The 16,736-nt window shown below is 32.9% G+C and overlaps 1 protein-coding gene across 3 annotated transcripts in view; it reads right to left on the bottom strand.

Annotated features, from left to right (window-relative positions):
• The window catches only part of RABGAP1L (RAB GTPase activating protein 1 like), a 646,139-nt gene that overhangs the window by 503,745 nt on the left and 125,658 nt on the right, over positions 1-16,736 (bottom strand). For all 3 annotated transcript variants that reach the window (XM_045547315.1, XM_045547314.1, XM_045547316.1), the window contains exons 9-11: positions 13,397-13,463; positions 8,588-8,690; positions 5,691-5,857 (exon numbers count right to left, since the gene is read on the bottom strand). In XM_045547315.1, the coding sequence (XP_045403271.1) occupies positions 5,691-5,857; positions 8,588-8,690; positions 13,397-13,463 (337 nt within the window). The remainder of the gene's footprint in view (positions 1-5,690; positions 5,858-8,587; positions 8,691-13,396; positions 13,464-16,736) is intronic.

Below are 16,736 nucleotides of genomic sequence, written 5' to 3' on the forward strand. Positions count from 1 at the left end.
CCAAGAGACTCCTGGAATTAATTAGTGAATTCAGTAAAGTCTCAGGTTACAAAATCAATACACACAAATCAGAGGCATTCATATATGCCAATAACAGTCAATCGGAGAACCAAATTAAGGACTCAATACCCTTCAAAATAGCAACAAAGAAAATAAAATACCTAGGAATATATTTAACTAAGGAGGTAAAGGACCTCTATAGGGAGAACTAGGAAACACTGAGGAAGGAAATCGCAGAACATGTAAATAGGTGGAAAACCATACCATGCTGGTGGATCGAAAGAACCAACATTGTGAAAATGTCTACACTGCCCAAAGTTATCTACAGATTCAATGCAATCCCTATTAAGTTACCAACATCATTTTTCACAGATATAGAAAGAATAATTTTATGCTTTGTATGGAACCAGAGAAGACCCCGTTTAGCAAAAGTAATTTTAAGCAACAAAAACAAAATGGGAGGTATTAATTTGCCTGACTTCAAACTATACTACAAAGCTGTGATTATTAAAACTACTTGGTATTGGCACAAGTGCAGGGACACAGACCAGTGGAACAGAACAGGAAATCCAAATATAAAACCATCCTCATATAGCCATCTAATCTTTGACAAAGCAGACAAAAACATACTCTGGGGAAAATATTCCTTATTTAATAAATGGTGCTGGGAAAACTGGATAGCCACATGTGGAAGACTAAAACAGGACCCACAGCTTTCACCTCTCACAAAAATCAAATCACAGTGGATAACAGACTTAAACCTTAGGTGGGAAACTATTAGAATCCTAGAAGAAAATGTAGGAAAGACTCTTACAGACATTGGCCTAGGCAAAGAATTTATGAAGAAGACCCCTAAGGCAATCACACCAACAATAAAAATAAATAAATGGGACCTGATCAAATTAAAAAGCTTCTGCACAGCCAAAGAAACAGTCATGAGAGTAAACAGACAACCTACAAAATGGGAAAAAGTTTTCACATACTACACATCAGACAAAGGACTGATAACAAGAATCTATTTAGAACTCAGGAAAATTAGTAAGAAAAAACTGAACAACCCTATCAAAAAGTGGGCAAAGGACATGAATAGAAATTTTTCAAAAGAAGATATAAAAATGGCTTACAAACATATGAAAAAATGTTCAACATCTCTAATCATCAGGGAAATGCAAATCAAAACCACAATGAGATACCACTTAACCCCGGTGAGAATGGCCTTTATCAAAAATTCCCAATACAATACATGTTGGTGTGAATGCGGAGAGACAGGAGCACTCATACACTGCTGGTGGGACTGTAAACTAGTGCAACCCCTATGGAAAACAATATGGAGATACCTTAAACAGATACAAGTAGACCTACCATTTGATCCAGAAATCCCATTATTGGGCATCTACCCAGAAGAACAAAAGTCATTCTACAAAAAAGACACCTGCACCCGAATGTTTATAGCAGCACAGTTCACAATTGCAAGGATGTGGAAACAACCCAAATGCCCATCAATTCACGAATGGATTAGTAAACTGTGGTATATGTATACCATGGAGTATTACTCAGCTATAAGAAATAACGGTGATACGACATCTCTTTGGTTCTCCTGGAGAGTTGGAACCCATTCTATTAAGTGAAGTATCCCAAGAATGGAAAAACAAGCATCACATGTACTCACCAGAAAATTGGTTTCCCTGATCACCACCTAAATGCACATTGGGGAATGATACCAACTGGATGTCAGACTGAGGCGGGGTGGGCAGGTGAGGGGTGTATGGCTACATGATGAGTGCGCTGCGCACCATCTGGGGAATGGCCATGTTTGAAAGTGCTGACTCAGGGAGGTGGGAGGTAAGGGGAGGGGATGGATGTATGACTACATGGTGAGTGCCAGGTGCACTGCCTGGGGAATGGACACGCTTGAGGCTCTGACTCACGGGGATAGGCAGGACATGAGCAATATATACAACCTTAGCTTTTGTACCCCCATAATAAGCTGAAATAAAAAGAAAAAAAAAAAGAAAAAAGAAAGCTCCAAGCAACCTAATTTTACATCTCAAGGAACTAGGGAAAAAAAAAAAAAAACTAAACCCAAAGTTAGCAGAAGGAAAAAATAATACAGTATAGAGTAGAAATAAATGTAATAAATAATATAAAAGCAACAGAAAAGATAAAAGTTGGTTTTCTGAAATGATAAAATTGACAAACTGTTGGCTAGACTTACCAAGAAGAAAAGAGAAAGTACTCAAAATCTTAAATGAAACAGGAGACATTACAACTGATACCACAGAAATACAATGGATCATAAGAGACTATTATGAACAATTACATGCCAAAAAATTGGTTAACCTGGAAGACAAGGATAAATTCCTACAAACAAGATACTAAGACTGAATCATGAAGAAACAGAAAATCGGAACCGAGTAACAAAGAATAAGGAGACTGAATTAGTAATAAAGTCTCCTAACAAAGGCCAGGACCTGATGGCTTCACTGTTGAATTCCACCAAACATTTAAAGAAGAATTAATGCAATCCCTATCAAAATCCCAATGGCATTTTTCACAGAAATAGTAAAGGCAATCTTAAAATTCATATGGAACTCAACAGCCAAAGTCATCTTGAAAAAGAAGAACAAAGCCGTTTGGCAGTTTCTACTTATCATACCACATACCAATTCCACTTCTAGGTAGCTACTCAAAAGAAATGAAAACTTATGTGCACACAAAGACACATACACAGCAGCTTTAATCATACTAGCTGAAAAGTGAAAAAAATTCAAATTTTCAACAGATGAATGAACAAATCATAGCATGTCCATACAAAGTAATAACATTCAACAATAAAAAGAATGAACAACTGACATACAGCATGGATGACTCTCAAAGACATTGTTACATGAAAGAAGCCTTTACACAAAAGAAGTGTAGGATTCCGGTTGCTGTGTATGAAACGCTAGAAAAACAAACCTAATCTATACTGACAGAAAGCAGATCAGTTGTTGCCTGAGGTTGAGAATGGGGAAGATTGGCTGGGATAGGCAACTTTCAAAAGTGATGGGAATATTGTATATCTTAATTTTGGTGGTTCTTATTCAGGTGTATAAATTTATCAAAACTCATCAAAATGTACAATTAAAATGGGTACATTTTATTGTGTGCTAACTATACCTCAATAAAGTTGATTTATAAAAGAACCCTTAACATGGACTGCAAAGTCTCACCTGATCAGGAAACTAGCCTCTGTTCATCATCAACTGTCGAGCTCCCAGTCTTTCTAGCTCTCAGGGCATTTACACTGCTGTTTCCTACTTCTACCTAATTAATTCTACTCCTCTGTTAGGCCTCAGGTCAAATGCCTTTCTCTGGACAGTTTTCCCAAACTCTACAGTTTCAGTTCGCTTGTTAAATACTCTCCTTGCTCCCTGTAAGCAGAAATAAATGAAATGAAAATGCCATTTTCCTCGGAGTGGACACCAATCAGGAACAAATTAGACTATCATATATTCCCCCTGCCCACAGATAAAAGTCCTGCTATACTTGAGAACAAGAAAACCTCTAAGAAAAAATAATTTGGAACAGGGAATCCCATCTAGCTTGATGTTGCCCCCAGGAGTCTGGTCTAATCCTGTTAGGGGCACAGGACTAGTTCTGGGTTCATTCCATAAATCCAGTACTCTCAGAATGAAAGAAATAGCTGTAGGTGTCTAAAGTCGAAATCACTCAGAAGTGAAATTAACTTATTCTCCCTTAAATCCTTTAAGGTAGCAATGACCTGCACCCAGATTTTCAAAGGTAACTTTTAATTGCACTAAATGTTCACCTAATTCCTTCTTTCTACCAATGTCTAGTCTAAACCAACATCCCCAGATTACCATCAATGACCACAAACCAACCCAGTCTCTGGAATTGCAGGAAGTAGCTAGTCTGGCCTTACAGCAGCATAGTCTGGTTTAAGGTAAGTAGTTGTAGTCTCAGCTCTCACAATAATTACTCATATGAATTCACAATTCACTTAACTTCTCTAGATTTCAATTTTTTCATTTTAATTCTTTCTACTCAAGGTAGGTATGTCTTCATATGTGGATAAGTCAATAGTCTATTTTCCATTGCTTTCAACTCTTTTTCTTTAATGTAGAAGATTTAGCGCTAAAGTTAGAAACCATCTTCTTCATAATTAAGATTCATTCAAATCAATCACACATTTAATAGAGTTGATTATTACAAGTGAATCTAATGTAATCTTTTTAATTCATATGAAGTGGTCTCATGTAGCATTTTTAATGTGTTATTGCTAAGAAAATTCTCATGGTACTTACCACTCAAAGTCATCAACATTTGCAATTCTAAAAAAAACATTTGATAATAAAGATCTACTCTATATTTTACATGTATAATATCAGATAGATTTTTATACATTTTACATTTTATATATTTTATATTTATAAACAAATAGAGGGAGAACAAGAATACTAGAACTAGGGAAAAAAGCTAACTTTTTCTCAGGTCTCTAGGAGGTAGAATTTATATCATAATAATTTATTGTCACTGGAAAAAAGGTCAACCCACTTTCTATACAGCTCCTTTATTCACTATTATGCAACTCTGAATAATCTTTTGGCTCAAAATGAAGAATCCCTTGATAATCATAACAACTCAGCTATCAAAAAATCAAAGGAAGGACAGAAGGATGGGAAGGGAGGGAAGAAGGGGGGAAAAAATCTCATAACAAAATATTAAAAGATGCTCAGGAGACTGAAGTTTTGAATATTGCTCATATAATCTTCATTAGAATATGTTGCAAAAACAGTCCACACAGTAATAAAAGCTCAAACCACAGCTATAATAATTTTATGAAAGATGAAAACCACAATCATTTCAAAGTATCTAGCATATGAAGCCTAAATGAGCCATGACAAGTTTTTTAATATGAAAATAGATAAGTGTTTTCTATATTTGTTCACTATGCTGGTGCTTACTTTTACCTCATTACAGTTCACATATTACGGTGTATGAAGCAGCTAGCATTTTAAAACTTGAGAGAATGGGAGTACTAACAAAAACAGCATATAAAGGATTTCCATAATAGAGCGTTTTACCCTGATTTTTAAAAACTGACACTATTAGAATTCAAATTATTTTTCACTATTACCTTCTTCCTTTACTACAAAACAAAAATTATATATTTTATCTACTAATACTGCCTAATTTAAAGATGTCATAAAACCCTAATTTTGTTCATTTAATCTTAAAATAATTTTGTAACCTTACTGATGAGTCAAACAAGATGTACGTATAATGTAGCTTATCTAATATTACAGGAAATAATAACTATGGAAATTAAGTATTTCTTGGAAATTTTTATCATAACTTTATACGCATATGATATTTCTGTGCCTTGTCTTTTTGGTTTCAAGTAATTGTATATAAAAGGCACAAAAGTTGTTTTATGTGCAGAATCAATATTTCTATTATGTTCACACTTTACAGGTTTCTAGGGAAAAAGTACATAATTCTTACACCAGGTGGGTTTTTAAGCTTATGTTACCTAGATGTGGATTTCTCAAATACCTTCTCGGTTGACTTAGAGTATTACTTGATTTTCTGAGAAAATTTATTGCTACTTCACGAATTATCTGGGCATTCAGAAAGAAAGAAAGAAAAATATGTGTTACTATATGAAAAGAACAAAAAGGTCCTACCTGTTTCAACCTCATGAAGAAAGTCTCTGTGAAAGTCTTTCTGCTGAAATACCAAAATCGCTCATTTGCAGGGTACACACGAACTACTGTCTCCAGGAGAAAGCGGACAGGCTCCACCACCTCCGTGACTACCATATCCACTGCCACAGTCATGTATACTCGTTTATCTGTAGTAGAAATTTTCCGGGTTTTATTGTGGCTTTATTACTCTTTGATTATTTAAGAAAACAAAGTTTCCTCACTTATGAAAGAATTAACATTCTTTACAATCATATTACCTTCTATATTTATTTTTAAATGTTCCATTATCACTTTGATTAAATAACTAACCAAGTATTTCAGGCACTAAGTATCCTATCTTAATCAAATGTCCAAATCTGATCATTTTTTTTCATTCCCAAAATCAGATCCTTGACATAAAAATAAATAAAATAAAATGTTATTCATCAGATTTTCCAGATAACCTTTGGAAAACACAGAGATTTGTCCTTTTATCTTATAAAAAAGTACTAGAAATTATTAGGTTTGTTTGATGAGTTGCATGGGAAGAACTGTCAAATCAAAAGAGAAGCACAGCCTTCTCTCTGTTAAACTTGTATAGGTAATATGTTATTGATATAAATATTTCCATGTTGTATCCTTCAAGGGTAGTCCCTGGAAATTTGTCAGTACCCTCATTGTTTGTAATATATATTAACCTTAAGGAAAATCATTAATGAAAACATCAAAGAAATAGTTATGTGTAGTTTTCATATATACGTATGTATGTATTACAGTATTAATATATTACATATGATTTTTATACATATGTAAAATCAGAGTCCTGAAAGGTGCTTTTAGACAACAATAGTATAGTGTTATTAATCAAAATTCTAGTTATTATTTAAAATGTCTACTTCATTTAATTTGAATCTAGAATCTTCAAGGCTAGTGTCTACTGATTTTCTTCAGTTTCACTATGATGGCTCTAAACATGGATTTCATTTTATTTTATTTACCCTGCTTGATATTCATTGGGTTTTTTTATCTATGGCCTAGTCATTTCATATCACTTTATAATTTCTTAATTGCTTTTTAAATACTTTTAAAATGGATTTCATTCATAATTAAAGGAAAGTCCAAATAACCAAGCCTACCATTAGAAAGAAGGAACCTTCAATAGTGTTTTTTTTAAATATTATACATTTATACTCAACTACACTTCTATTAATATTATCAAATTCAACAAAAAATGTATTGCATTCTTACTAAATACAAGTATTACACATGCCAATTCAAGAGAACCTATGACTCTCTAGACTTGTATCTGATCTAGAAGACCTTAAAGTCCAGAGAATTATAAAGGGGTAAGAGAGAATAACAGAAGACAGAATATAAAACTCAACTAGATCTTAGTGCAGTAGAAAGATCCAAGACTTCATCTCTCAGGGCCTAAATTTCATCCATAAAAATCAAACTTTATTTGATTCATGAATTCTCTAAGTAAAATGTAATTTCAAGGGTACCATTTGGAAATTTTAAAAATCAGGGCAACATTTTTATGTGGCAGATGAAATGACTTTAAATTTAAAACACATTCTATTTTGGTTGAGAATACTGTTAAAGTTTATTTTAATAGAACAAATAAATTGTAAATGAGTTTTCTTTTATTTGAGGACCAAATGTATATTGAAATGCATAATTCAATTAAACTATGTGTTATATTAAAAGCAGGTAAAAACTACTTTTGTAACTTGATATTTGAAATTCCTCTCTCTTATTCTTCAAAATTATCAACAGGCTTATTTTCTCATTTTTGTGTTTTCTTTCTGAATGATTATAAGAAAGAAGGTTACAGGCTGGTATTCACAAACATGTCTCCAGAAATAACAAACTGTGGGTGTAAAAATTATTTATTGTTAATACATGAAAAGCTAAATTTTATATAATTTTTTTCCTCTTTTTAGCCCTCATTTTTAGACAGCTTGATGTGTGATCAAATGTATGCAATTTACAGAAGTAGTGAATACTCTTTTTAAGGAAATTAGAGAATAATTATCATTTTAATATTCTTCATTAACATATTATATTACCATTCAGTATTCACTAATGATGCTTGTATTTTAGCCAAAAGTCTATTGTGGGTATAAACTAAATAATATTAAAACTAAAGATAAAACAAACTAATCCATTATATTCTACACATGAATTATTGTTTAAATGACAGTAAAGCATTTAGGGTAAGAATATAACTCATCAAGTAAAACTTTAAATTTAGTTTAAAGGCAGATGATAGAGGGGCAAAAAAAACACAGGCAATTAAGAAATATCTGGGTAAAGTAAGAATAAAAAATGGAAAAATGACAAATATGACTATTTAACATTTGTAAATTCTGTTCATTGCTAGACATTTTAAGTAAAACAAAAAGGTAAAAAACCAGGAAAAAATATTTGCCACAACTGAAATCTTTAATATATATTACTAAGATCCCAAAGGTCAAAAGACTGGCACCAATAATTATTAAATGAAAAATACAAGTAATCTATAATGTTAAAAATAGTTAAAATAATAATCAAAGATACGCAAAACTCCAGAATTTGTTTCCTTTCATCATTATCTTTCATATTCCTCCATCATTCCCCCCAGCTAAAACAATTCTATGGTGATACATGAAAAACAAAGCCCAAATGCTTTCTACATAATCTAATTAAATTAATTCATATATCTTTTAGGGGGATTCTTTTGAATAGTGGGGGTTTTCTCATAGTAGCATAAAGCATAAAAAGGAACCTCTAATTCTAAATAAAAAGAATATCTTCATTTTAATTGAGTGTCAAAATTTTTTCAAAACATGACAACATTGTTCATAATGTAAAATTTAAAGCAAATGAAAAGGGATTTTTTAAAGAAAAGTCACCTTTTGGGGTTTCCTCATTAAGTGCCAGAAATATCGGTGCATTGGGGTTCCACATGCCAGTGATAACATAAGCTCTCCCATCATAGCTCTTTCCCATGGATTCCTATAAAAGTTCAAACAGGAATCACTGATAATATATACATCAAGACTATTGCCACTTTAAATTGTATCTTACTTTAAGCAATCCAATTTATTAAAATTTAGATTAGCAATCGAACAAGGGCTTTATTTTCATTATAAATTTTTTTCACCCTACAAAAGCATTTCCTTAAATATTAAATTCTCCTACAGCTTTCTCCAAACACAGTTTCTATTTAGGGGCATGTACCTCTTAGGTAAAAGGAGGCATGCCCTTACATGCTAAATCACAAAACATAACATTGCTATGAAGTGATATTTAACTTGATCTTATGCTGGTTGTCAAAATCTCATATACCCACAAATATAAGGATATACATTCTTTCTATTAAAACTATAATACAGAATTAACTCAAGACAGTTAAACTGAATTAACAGCTAACCTGGGGGAAAAGTTAATATTTTTCTTCTAATGGTCTAATTTTTAATGTATTCTTAAAATATTAATTTACTTTATAGCAATTAATACCTTCAAATTAATATTTTATATTATCCATGACAGATATTTGTCTACTTTTTTATAATCATAAGTTAATATTAAACTAATTTTGGTCTGTGAGCAATATCCAAGTATATTAACTCTCTCCCTCACTTACTCCCTCCTTCTCTCTTTCCTCTTCATGTCCTCTGTTCCTTAAGACTTTTACCAAGACAGTTCTTGACTCTCACTTAAAAAGCTAGCAACTGCTACAGCAAAAGCAAGGTCGGTCACATATGGGTTGTATATATATGTGCAGGGACACAAGGAGTAGATTGTCCCACGGAAGAATAGCACACAAACATACAAGTATGTGCATATGTGAAAGAATGGTATCTACAGTATTGCAATTTTCTAATTTCTTCATATTATGAATAGTACTAAAAGGGTCAGACTAAAACAAAAAGGAAGACTTTTCTTTTTTTTCATTATTACCCCCCCCACACAGATGCCTCTCTGAGCCCCTATAAAATTATATCAGTCATTTGGTAATCACTGTGTATACGTTTCTAATATATTAGTAATATTTCACTAATCAGATTATACAGCTTGAGTGCAGGGGCCCTGCATTCCAGAGATGAAGTACACTTAAGGCCATTTGTAAAAAAAATCCACTTAGCACCCCCAACACACTGGTGTTCAAGGTCTCTCTCTCTCTCTCTCTCTCTCATACACACACACAGGCACTCTCTCTCTCTCTCTCTCTCATACACACACACACACACACACACACTCTCTCTCTCTCTCTCACATACACTCACATACACTCCCATTCTCCCATCTCTACCCCCTAACTAGGCCCCTGATCAGAACAGGAATTGACTTCTGACCCAAAAGAACCCAATCCATTTCTGGACTAGAACTTTTTCTGTGCTTGAGTCTAAAAAGATGAGCTAGACCAAACAAAATCTCTCTTTCAATTAACAAATAAATACCAAAGACAGTGGGCACTCAGCAGTGGAAGCTAAAAGGTTTTAATGACAAAGGCCTCATAGGCCACATAGAAGACAAAGTTATAACAAATTATGAAGTAGGAAAAAATATATAAAAAAACAGCACAGTATTTGGAAACTGCTAAGTGGTAAGAAAGAAATGGAGAAAATAAACATTGAAAAACCTTAAAAATTATAAATCATGCAGACAAAAAACCAAGGCAGATACTGGGAGGCGAGAAGGAAAGGAGGAGAAGCAGAGGCAGTGGGGTCAGATATAAAAGGGCAGAGGGGGTGGGGAGGGAGTAAGGAGAAGAGAAAAAGAGAGGTTATCACAGATTAAGAACTGGTTAATAAAACTTTCAGTTTTTTACACATACATACACATTACAAGTGTACTGGATGACAACATAAAATGTATCTTTTTCATATTTACATATATATATATTTTGTTTTGTTTTGATTCATTACTAAAAGTCATAAATAAAATGTATTTTTAACCGTGAGTCCAGCAACTGGTCTAGTGTTAACAAATGGCTAACTGTAAAGGTCCACAAACTTTCTGAGCCATCTCCAGATTTTAAACTGTGTTCCAGTTCCAAGAAACCTGCCTCCACTGGGTTTTCTGCTTTTCTTGGTACCTTGCTGTTAGGCTTTTCCTAGGTATCAATAACTGTGGGTCAAAAATTCTCATTTCCGTATACCTACACTACAAGTAGCCTGACCAAAAATACTCTTTTTATTGGAAGAAAATGGAGTCTCTGTTAGTTGTACCCCTCCAAAAAACTAATTTTGTTTATGTGTGATTTTATTTATACATACACACACACACACACTCACACACAGAGCCACATGTTGCTTAATGACAGGGATACATTCTGAGAAACACTTCCTTAGGCGATTTCATCATTGTACAAATATCCGGGACTGTACTTACACAAACCTAGATGGGATAGCCTACTACACAACTGGCTATATGGTGTAGCCTATTGCTTGGAGGCTACAAACCTGTACCAAATGTTGCTGTACTGAATACTATAGGCAAATGTAACAAAATGGTAAGTATTTGTGTATCTAAACATAGAAAAAGTACAGCAAAAATACAGTACTATAATCTTAGGGGGCCACTGTCATATAGATAAGCTATCTTAGACCAATATGTCATTGTACAGTGCAAGACTGTAATATATATAAGTATGCATACATATTAATGGTAAGTATGACTTTCATTTTACAAAGATCTTATATTAAACTAAATTTATAGATTTATCAAACTAGAAAAATGTCAAGTCACCCTGCTTATTAGAAAATATTCATAGGGAAGAAAAGTCTATATTGCCTAAAAATTGTTCAAAACAAATAGAAAAGTCTCACAAATTCTGAAGTTAAATTAAATGCTATTGTATACTTTTTCAAAATTTGTCAGAATATATAATTATAAGAAGGTGAAATTTGTTTCTAGTCTTCACATGGTATTTGCGTGTGTCATAGAAGGAAGAGAAGCATTAACATCTTGCTCTAGAAGGCAAAACTAAGAATAATCAGGTAAAGTTACAAGAAATATGATTTCAGGTGATTTATCAAAAAATAATTTTGTAATAACCAGAACTTTCCCTTAGACTTTAACATAAGGTAATAAGTTCCTTTTAATTACATGTAGTCTAGCTGAGGCTCAATGGCCACTTATTAGAGACACCACGAAGATTAACAGCACTGGGTAATGACAAACCACAACTGTTAATAATTACAAACATAAACCTCCCATTTGCCCACCTAGTTGCTGTGCAGGTTAGCCCCTTCTCTGTCCAAGAGCATGAATGCTCTTTGTTTTTGATATGGACTCAAAGGTGGAGGACTGCTCTGCAAGTTAGACAGACATGATGCAGAGGCCTCAGAATTTCACATCAGGTCTATAATCCTATAATCTGAACTTAGATTTTATGGACAATCCTCTGCCAGTGATTCACCTTAATCTTTTAAATTCTGAAAGCCCATGATTAATTAGGATCTAGGATCTTAAAAGTTTTTAAAAACTCAATGCTCCTAAACTACTTCTTCATGGAATTTTCAGAGCTCCAAAATGCTATGGCTTGCCTTAAGTAAAACCACATTCATTACTGATATGTGGTGAAGATGGGTAGAAGAGAGATGGATCAATAGCTAATTAATTTTTTCACATTCAGTGTAACTGGTTGCCCTTACCTGACCTAACCAGGAAGTACTTCCTCTGTATTTCTTCCATGGCTCATTTGACCACTAGCAAGAGCACTTAACCCATTGCTATGGTTACATACTTAAAAGGTCTGTTTCCATCACAAGATTATGAACCCACACATGGTAAGAGCTATATTTTACTCATTTCTATAACCCCAGCACTTCACACAACACTTGGTATACAAATAGATCCCCAAAAGCCTGAATGCCCATTCCATAACTGCTAGGAAATCAGTGCTGCTATTACCATGAAATAATTCAAAGAAAAAGTTGATATAATTAGTGATATTTAACTGACACTTGCAAAACACAGCTGAAAGGAAGAAAACATAGCGCTTATTATTAATAAATATAAAAATCTCAATTCACTAAGTAAGGAGCTTTATACTTATTTCCTTATTTTAGTGTTATTGCCTACATTTCCAAATCATAAAGTAAATGTTTTCATTAACTGCAATATCAGAAAGTATTTCTGTTTAAATTTAAGATGGCTTACTACTTTTATACAAATACCAACTCTTGAATATATATTAACCTTTAAGGGCATTCCTTAAATAAATACCACTCCCACAGTAAATATATTTTGCTAAGAACAAGTAATGAAGAAGAAATTCAGAAAGGGAAATGCTTTAAAGAAAACAAAAGCATCCATCACAATACTCAAATTAACAGTAGTGCATTAAAATAAATGAAAGGCACCATATTCACGCTAGAGATGCTTATTATAATTATGTACTTATTATTTTGGGCTCAAAGAAAAGACATCTTCCTAAGAAGCCAGACATCTCTGTAAGAAGATGAATAGATGGACGTTGTCATACACTATACTTTTATTTGCTTTCGACTTGCATATGACTGTTCTGGTAGAAATTTTCCTAAATTCCTCCCTGACAAGTAACTTTAAGTTTAGGTTTCCAAGTTTAATTACTATTGTACATATGAAAGAAACAATTTTGACAATATAACAAAATTTTTAAATAGAAAATACTTTTAAATATAAAATAACTATCATCTATACTTGGTTAAGGTGCTTAAGATTATCATTACCATATCCAGTAAATGCATGTCACTGTTCTTCACGTTTCGACCTGGGCTTAATAACATTCCAAAACATCTGAAAATATTGGGGGGAAAAAAAAGGAGAAATAAGGCATCAAGAATATATAGAAGCCCAGTGAGCAAAAAGCCTTTTTATAATAACTACACAATCTGAGCTGTGTACTTACAAAGAGCTTTAGTTTTTTTCCTAGGAACACCAGAAATAAGAATTCATGGAGATACATAATAAAAGCACATGGAAATAATTTATCTAAATTCCCAGATCTTTATATTGCATGTAGAAGATTACCAATGGTCAGAATCTGCCATAAAAATGGCCACAAATTATTGACTGAAAGAAAATAAGGTAGTGATATATGAATTAATTTCCAGGAAGATAAGAGATGTTATTTGCCTTAGAGTTATTCCAAACACATAGGTCAAGATCAATTAACACAGTTAGGTCAAAAAGGTTTTTAAAGATGACCGACACTGTGCTCTCTCTTTGCATCAAACCAAATTAACAGAAAGTAAACTATTACTCTGGGCCTCAGCAGTCATGTTAACTGAGTAACATGTTAATACTGTACTCTTAGTTTAAGTTATATAAATTTTATTACCAAATGTGCTGTTATATTAGTGAAGATATTATCCAACATACTATTAATATGCTATTAATTATTTACGTTGCTCTGTGCTTCCCACTGCTAAAGAAGCTTTAGGAATACTATCGACACCTCCACTTTATTTGCAAAGGATTTTCATAAGCTCTAAAATTCAGATAAATCTAAGATTTTTAAATTTGTCAGGCTATTATTAATTCCACTTTAAGCAAAATAAAGTACAGAGAAGTTAAGCAATTTACCCAAATTCATATTGCTATTAATTAGGTCTTGTAACTCAAGAGGCAATGCAATCTATTCACAGCGTTCCTCTGCCAACACATGGCCACACTTACAAGACTGTTTTCGTTGTAGCTTCCCAAAATTTAAAGATATGCTATGAGGTACATTATAGAAGGAATAAAGAATGTAACTAAATTAAACACAAGAGTTTTAAAATTTCAAATAGTGCAAGCTGACCAGTCAACACTTAATCTGATCTTTATTGTTTTCCAAAGGTTTACTTTCCTAGCAGCATGTCTTTTTCTTACATGAACAAAGTAAGTGATTGGTCCTGTCCAAATATAAACTTAGTAAGCATAACAGAAATAATTATACTCTAACATTCATAATTTCAATATGATTACTACACACAGCATCTCTCTCCTAAGAATTCCTATAATAAACACTCTCTGTGCAAATTAAATGATAATTAATCATGCAATTCACTGCGCTACTTCTTCTACTATTGGCTTAAATTCTTGCTAAGCAAGAATAAAAAATTTAATTCTTTTTCAGATATAAAATTTGGATTCCCTAACTAAAAAGCAAGGTCAATGAGGACAGATTTGTGCCACATGTCCCTACATACTTTGCTTCAGCTTGTATCTCTTATGGGTTTAGAACAATTTTCTATGTTATAGGTTTTTCTTAAGTTACAAAACTATTATATGCTTGTTGTAAAAAGTCAATAAATACGTAAGTATATAAGGAAAAAAATAATTTCTCCCTTTTCTCTCAGCCCCCTTAGGAACCAATGCTAACAGTCTGGAATATATCCTCTCTACCTTTCTTTTTGCTCTTACTGAAAATTTAAAGTTTTGTACTATTTTGTTTCTCAAGCACTTCCAGATAAATGGTAAAACAGATAAAATTTTATATTTTCTTAGCATAATATTCCTATAACAAACTCTACTGAAAAAGGAGCCTTAGGTTTGGATTTTCCTTAAGCAGCAATACTTATCACCTTATTTTTGAACTTTGATATATTGTTCTTTTCCTGACTTACAAATAAAAACCCTGCCACCAACCAGCAGTGTGACCTTAGAAACTCACCTAACCCCCTTGGGCTTCTGCTTCCTCTTCTAGGCGGAGGAAACAGAGGCCTCTCTAACAAGAGAGGTATAATACATGAACTTTAAGAGTTCTTTCAGCACTAAAATTACATAATTTTTGTATCAAACTGTATTAGTCATTTCCAAAATTATACTTGATTAAAGCACATCAGGATTCCTACAGAGACTAGCAAGATCTATTAGGAATAATGTGTCAGAAATTAGATTGATGTTACTAGTAACACAAATACCTAATGTGAATATTACATGTTTTCACTGGGGAGTTCAAAGTATTCAACCTTCTCTCATTAACTCTATAAATAAAGGAGAAAGCAAACTGCTATCCCATCTATTTTCTCAAGGAGTTCACAGTCTAGTCAGGGAGGAAAATAAGTAAACAGGCAACTACAACCTGATAGGGTCAATTCTATGATACCTATAAGTACAGAATGTTAACAAAGCAGAGCAGAGACACACCCAACATTATTTATTATATAGTAGTTAACTGACCTGACCCAAAATTTTAAATCAAACCTCCTGAGAATGACATGATATTATCATATTAATAATTAGCATAATAGAAGCTTATTGTTTATTAACTGTCTTAACTTTAAGCCAGACGCTACTACACTATTGCACTTACATTTCAAAACAACCTTCATATAACAATGATAAAACCGATTTCAGAAAGTAGAAGTGATTTGACCAAAGTGACATAGCTATTAAGTTATAAGACTGGGATTCAAGCTCAAGTATATCACTACAACACTGTATGGTCTTTTACATTCTAGCCTGCCATCTCCCTAGGCTATCAGCAGGAAGGACTATAAATTGCCTGTGTGACTCTGGGCAAGTCACAAACTTCAAAGTCTCACTGTCCACATTTCTGAAATACAAATACCTGCTTACATGTTTGTTATGTTAATATAAAGTAGAAATGAAAAAAACTCGTGGTGAAAGTGCACTGTAAACTATAAAGTAGTTGCCAATTATAAATTACTATTACAATTTCCATTCTCATTAAGAAGAGAAAGCTCTGCCTTCCATAGTATACTTAGTGAGTATTTACTCAAAATAGAGTTTTAAGTAGCTTTTAACACCAAGTTAGATTCATAACATCAAAAACTCAGCATCTCTAGTATTGCTATAGACTTAACTTCAGGAAAAAATGAGAAAAATAGATTTTATGTTAATGTCCTACAATAGGAGATTTTAACTTTTCTTTTTTACCTTTGCCTTTAGTCCATTAAAGCATTAGAAATTCTAAATATCTCCACAAAGACTACAAATAAAAATGGAAGGGAGGGAGAATCTCGCCAATCATCAGTTAAAGAACACTGTTTCTTGGTGTTCTAAACTTTTTTTATTAAAAATGAGAAAGTGATGACATAATAGAAGAGGATAAACAGAACT

The sequence above is a fragment of the Lemur catta genome, chromosome 3 (assembly GCF_020740605.2).
Source record: "Lemur catta isolate mLemCat1 chromosome 3, mLemCat1.pri, whole genome shotgun sequence".
In the NCBI taxonomy this organism is placed as follows: Eukaryota; Metazoa; Chordata; class Mammalia; order Primates; family Lemuridae; genus Lemur; species Lemur catta.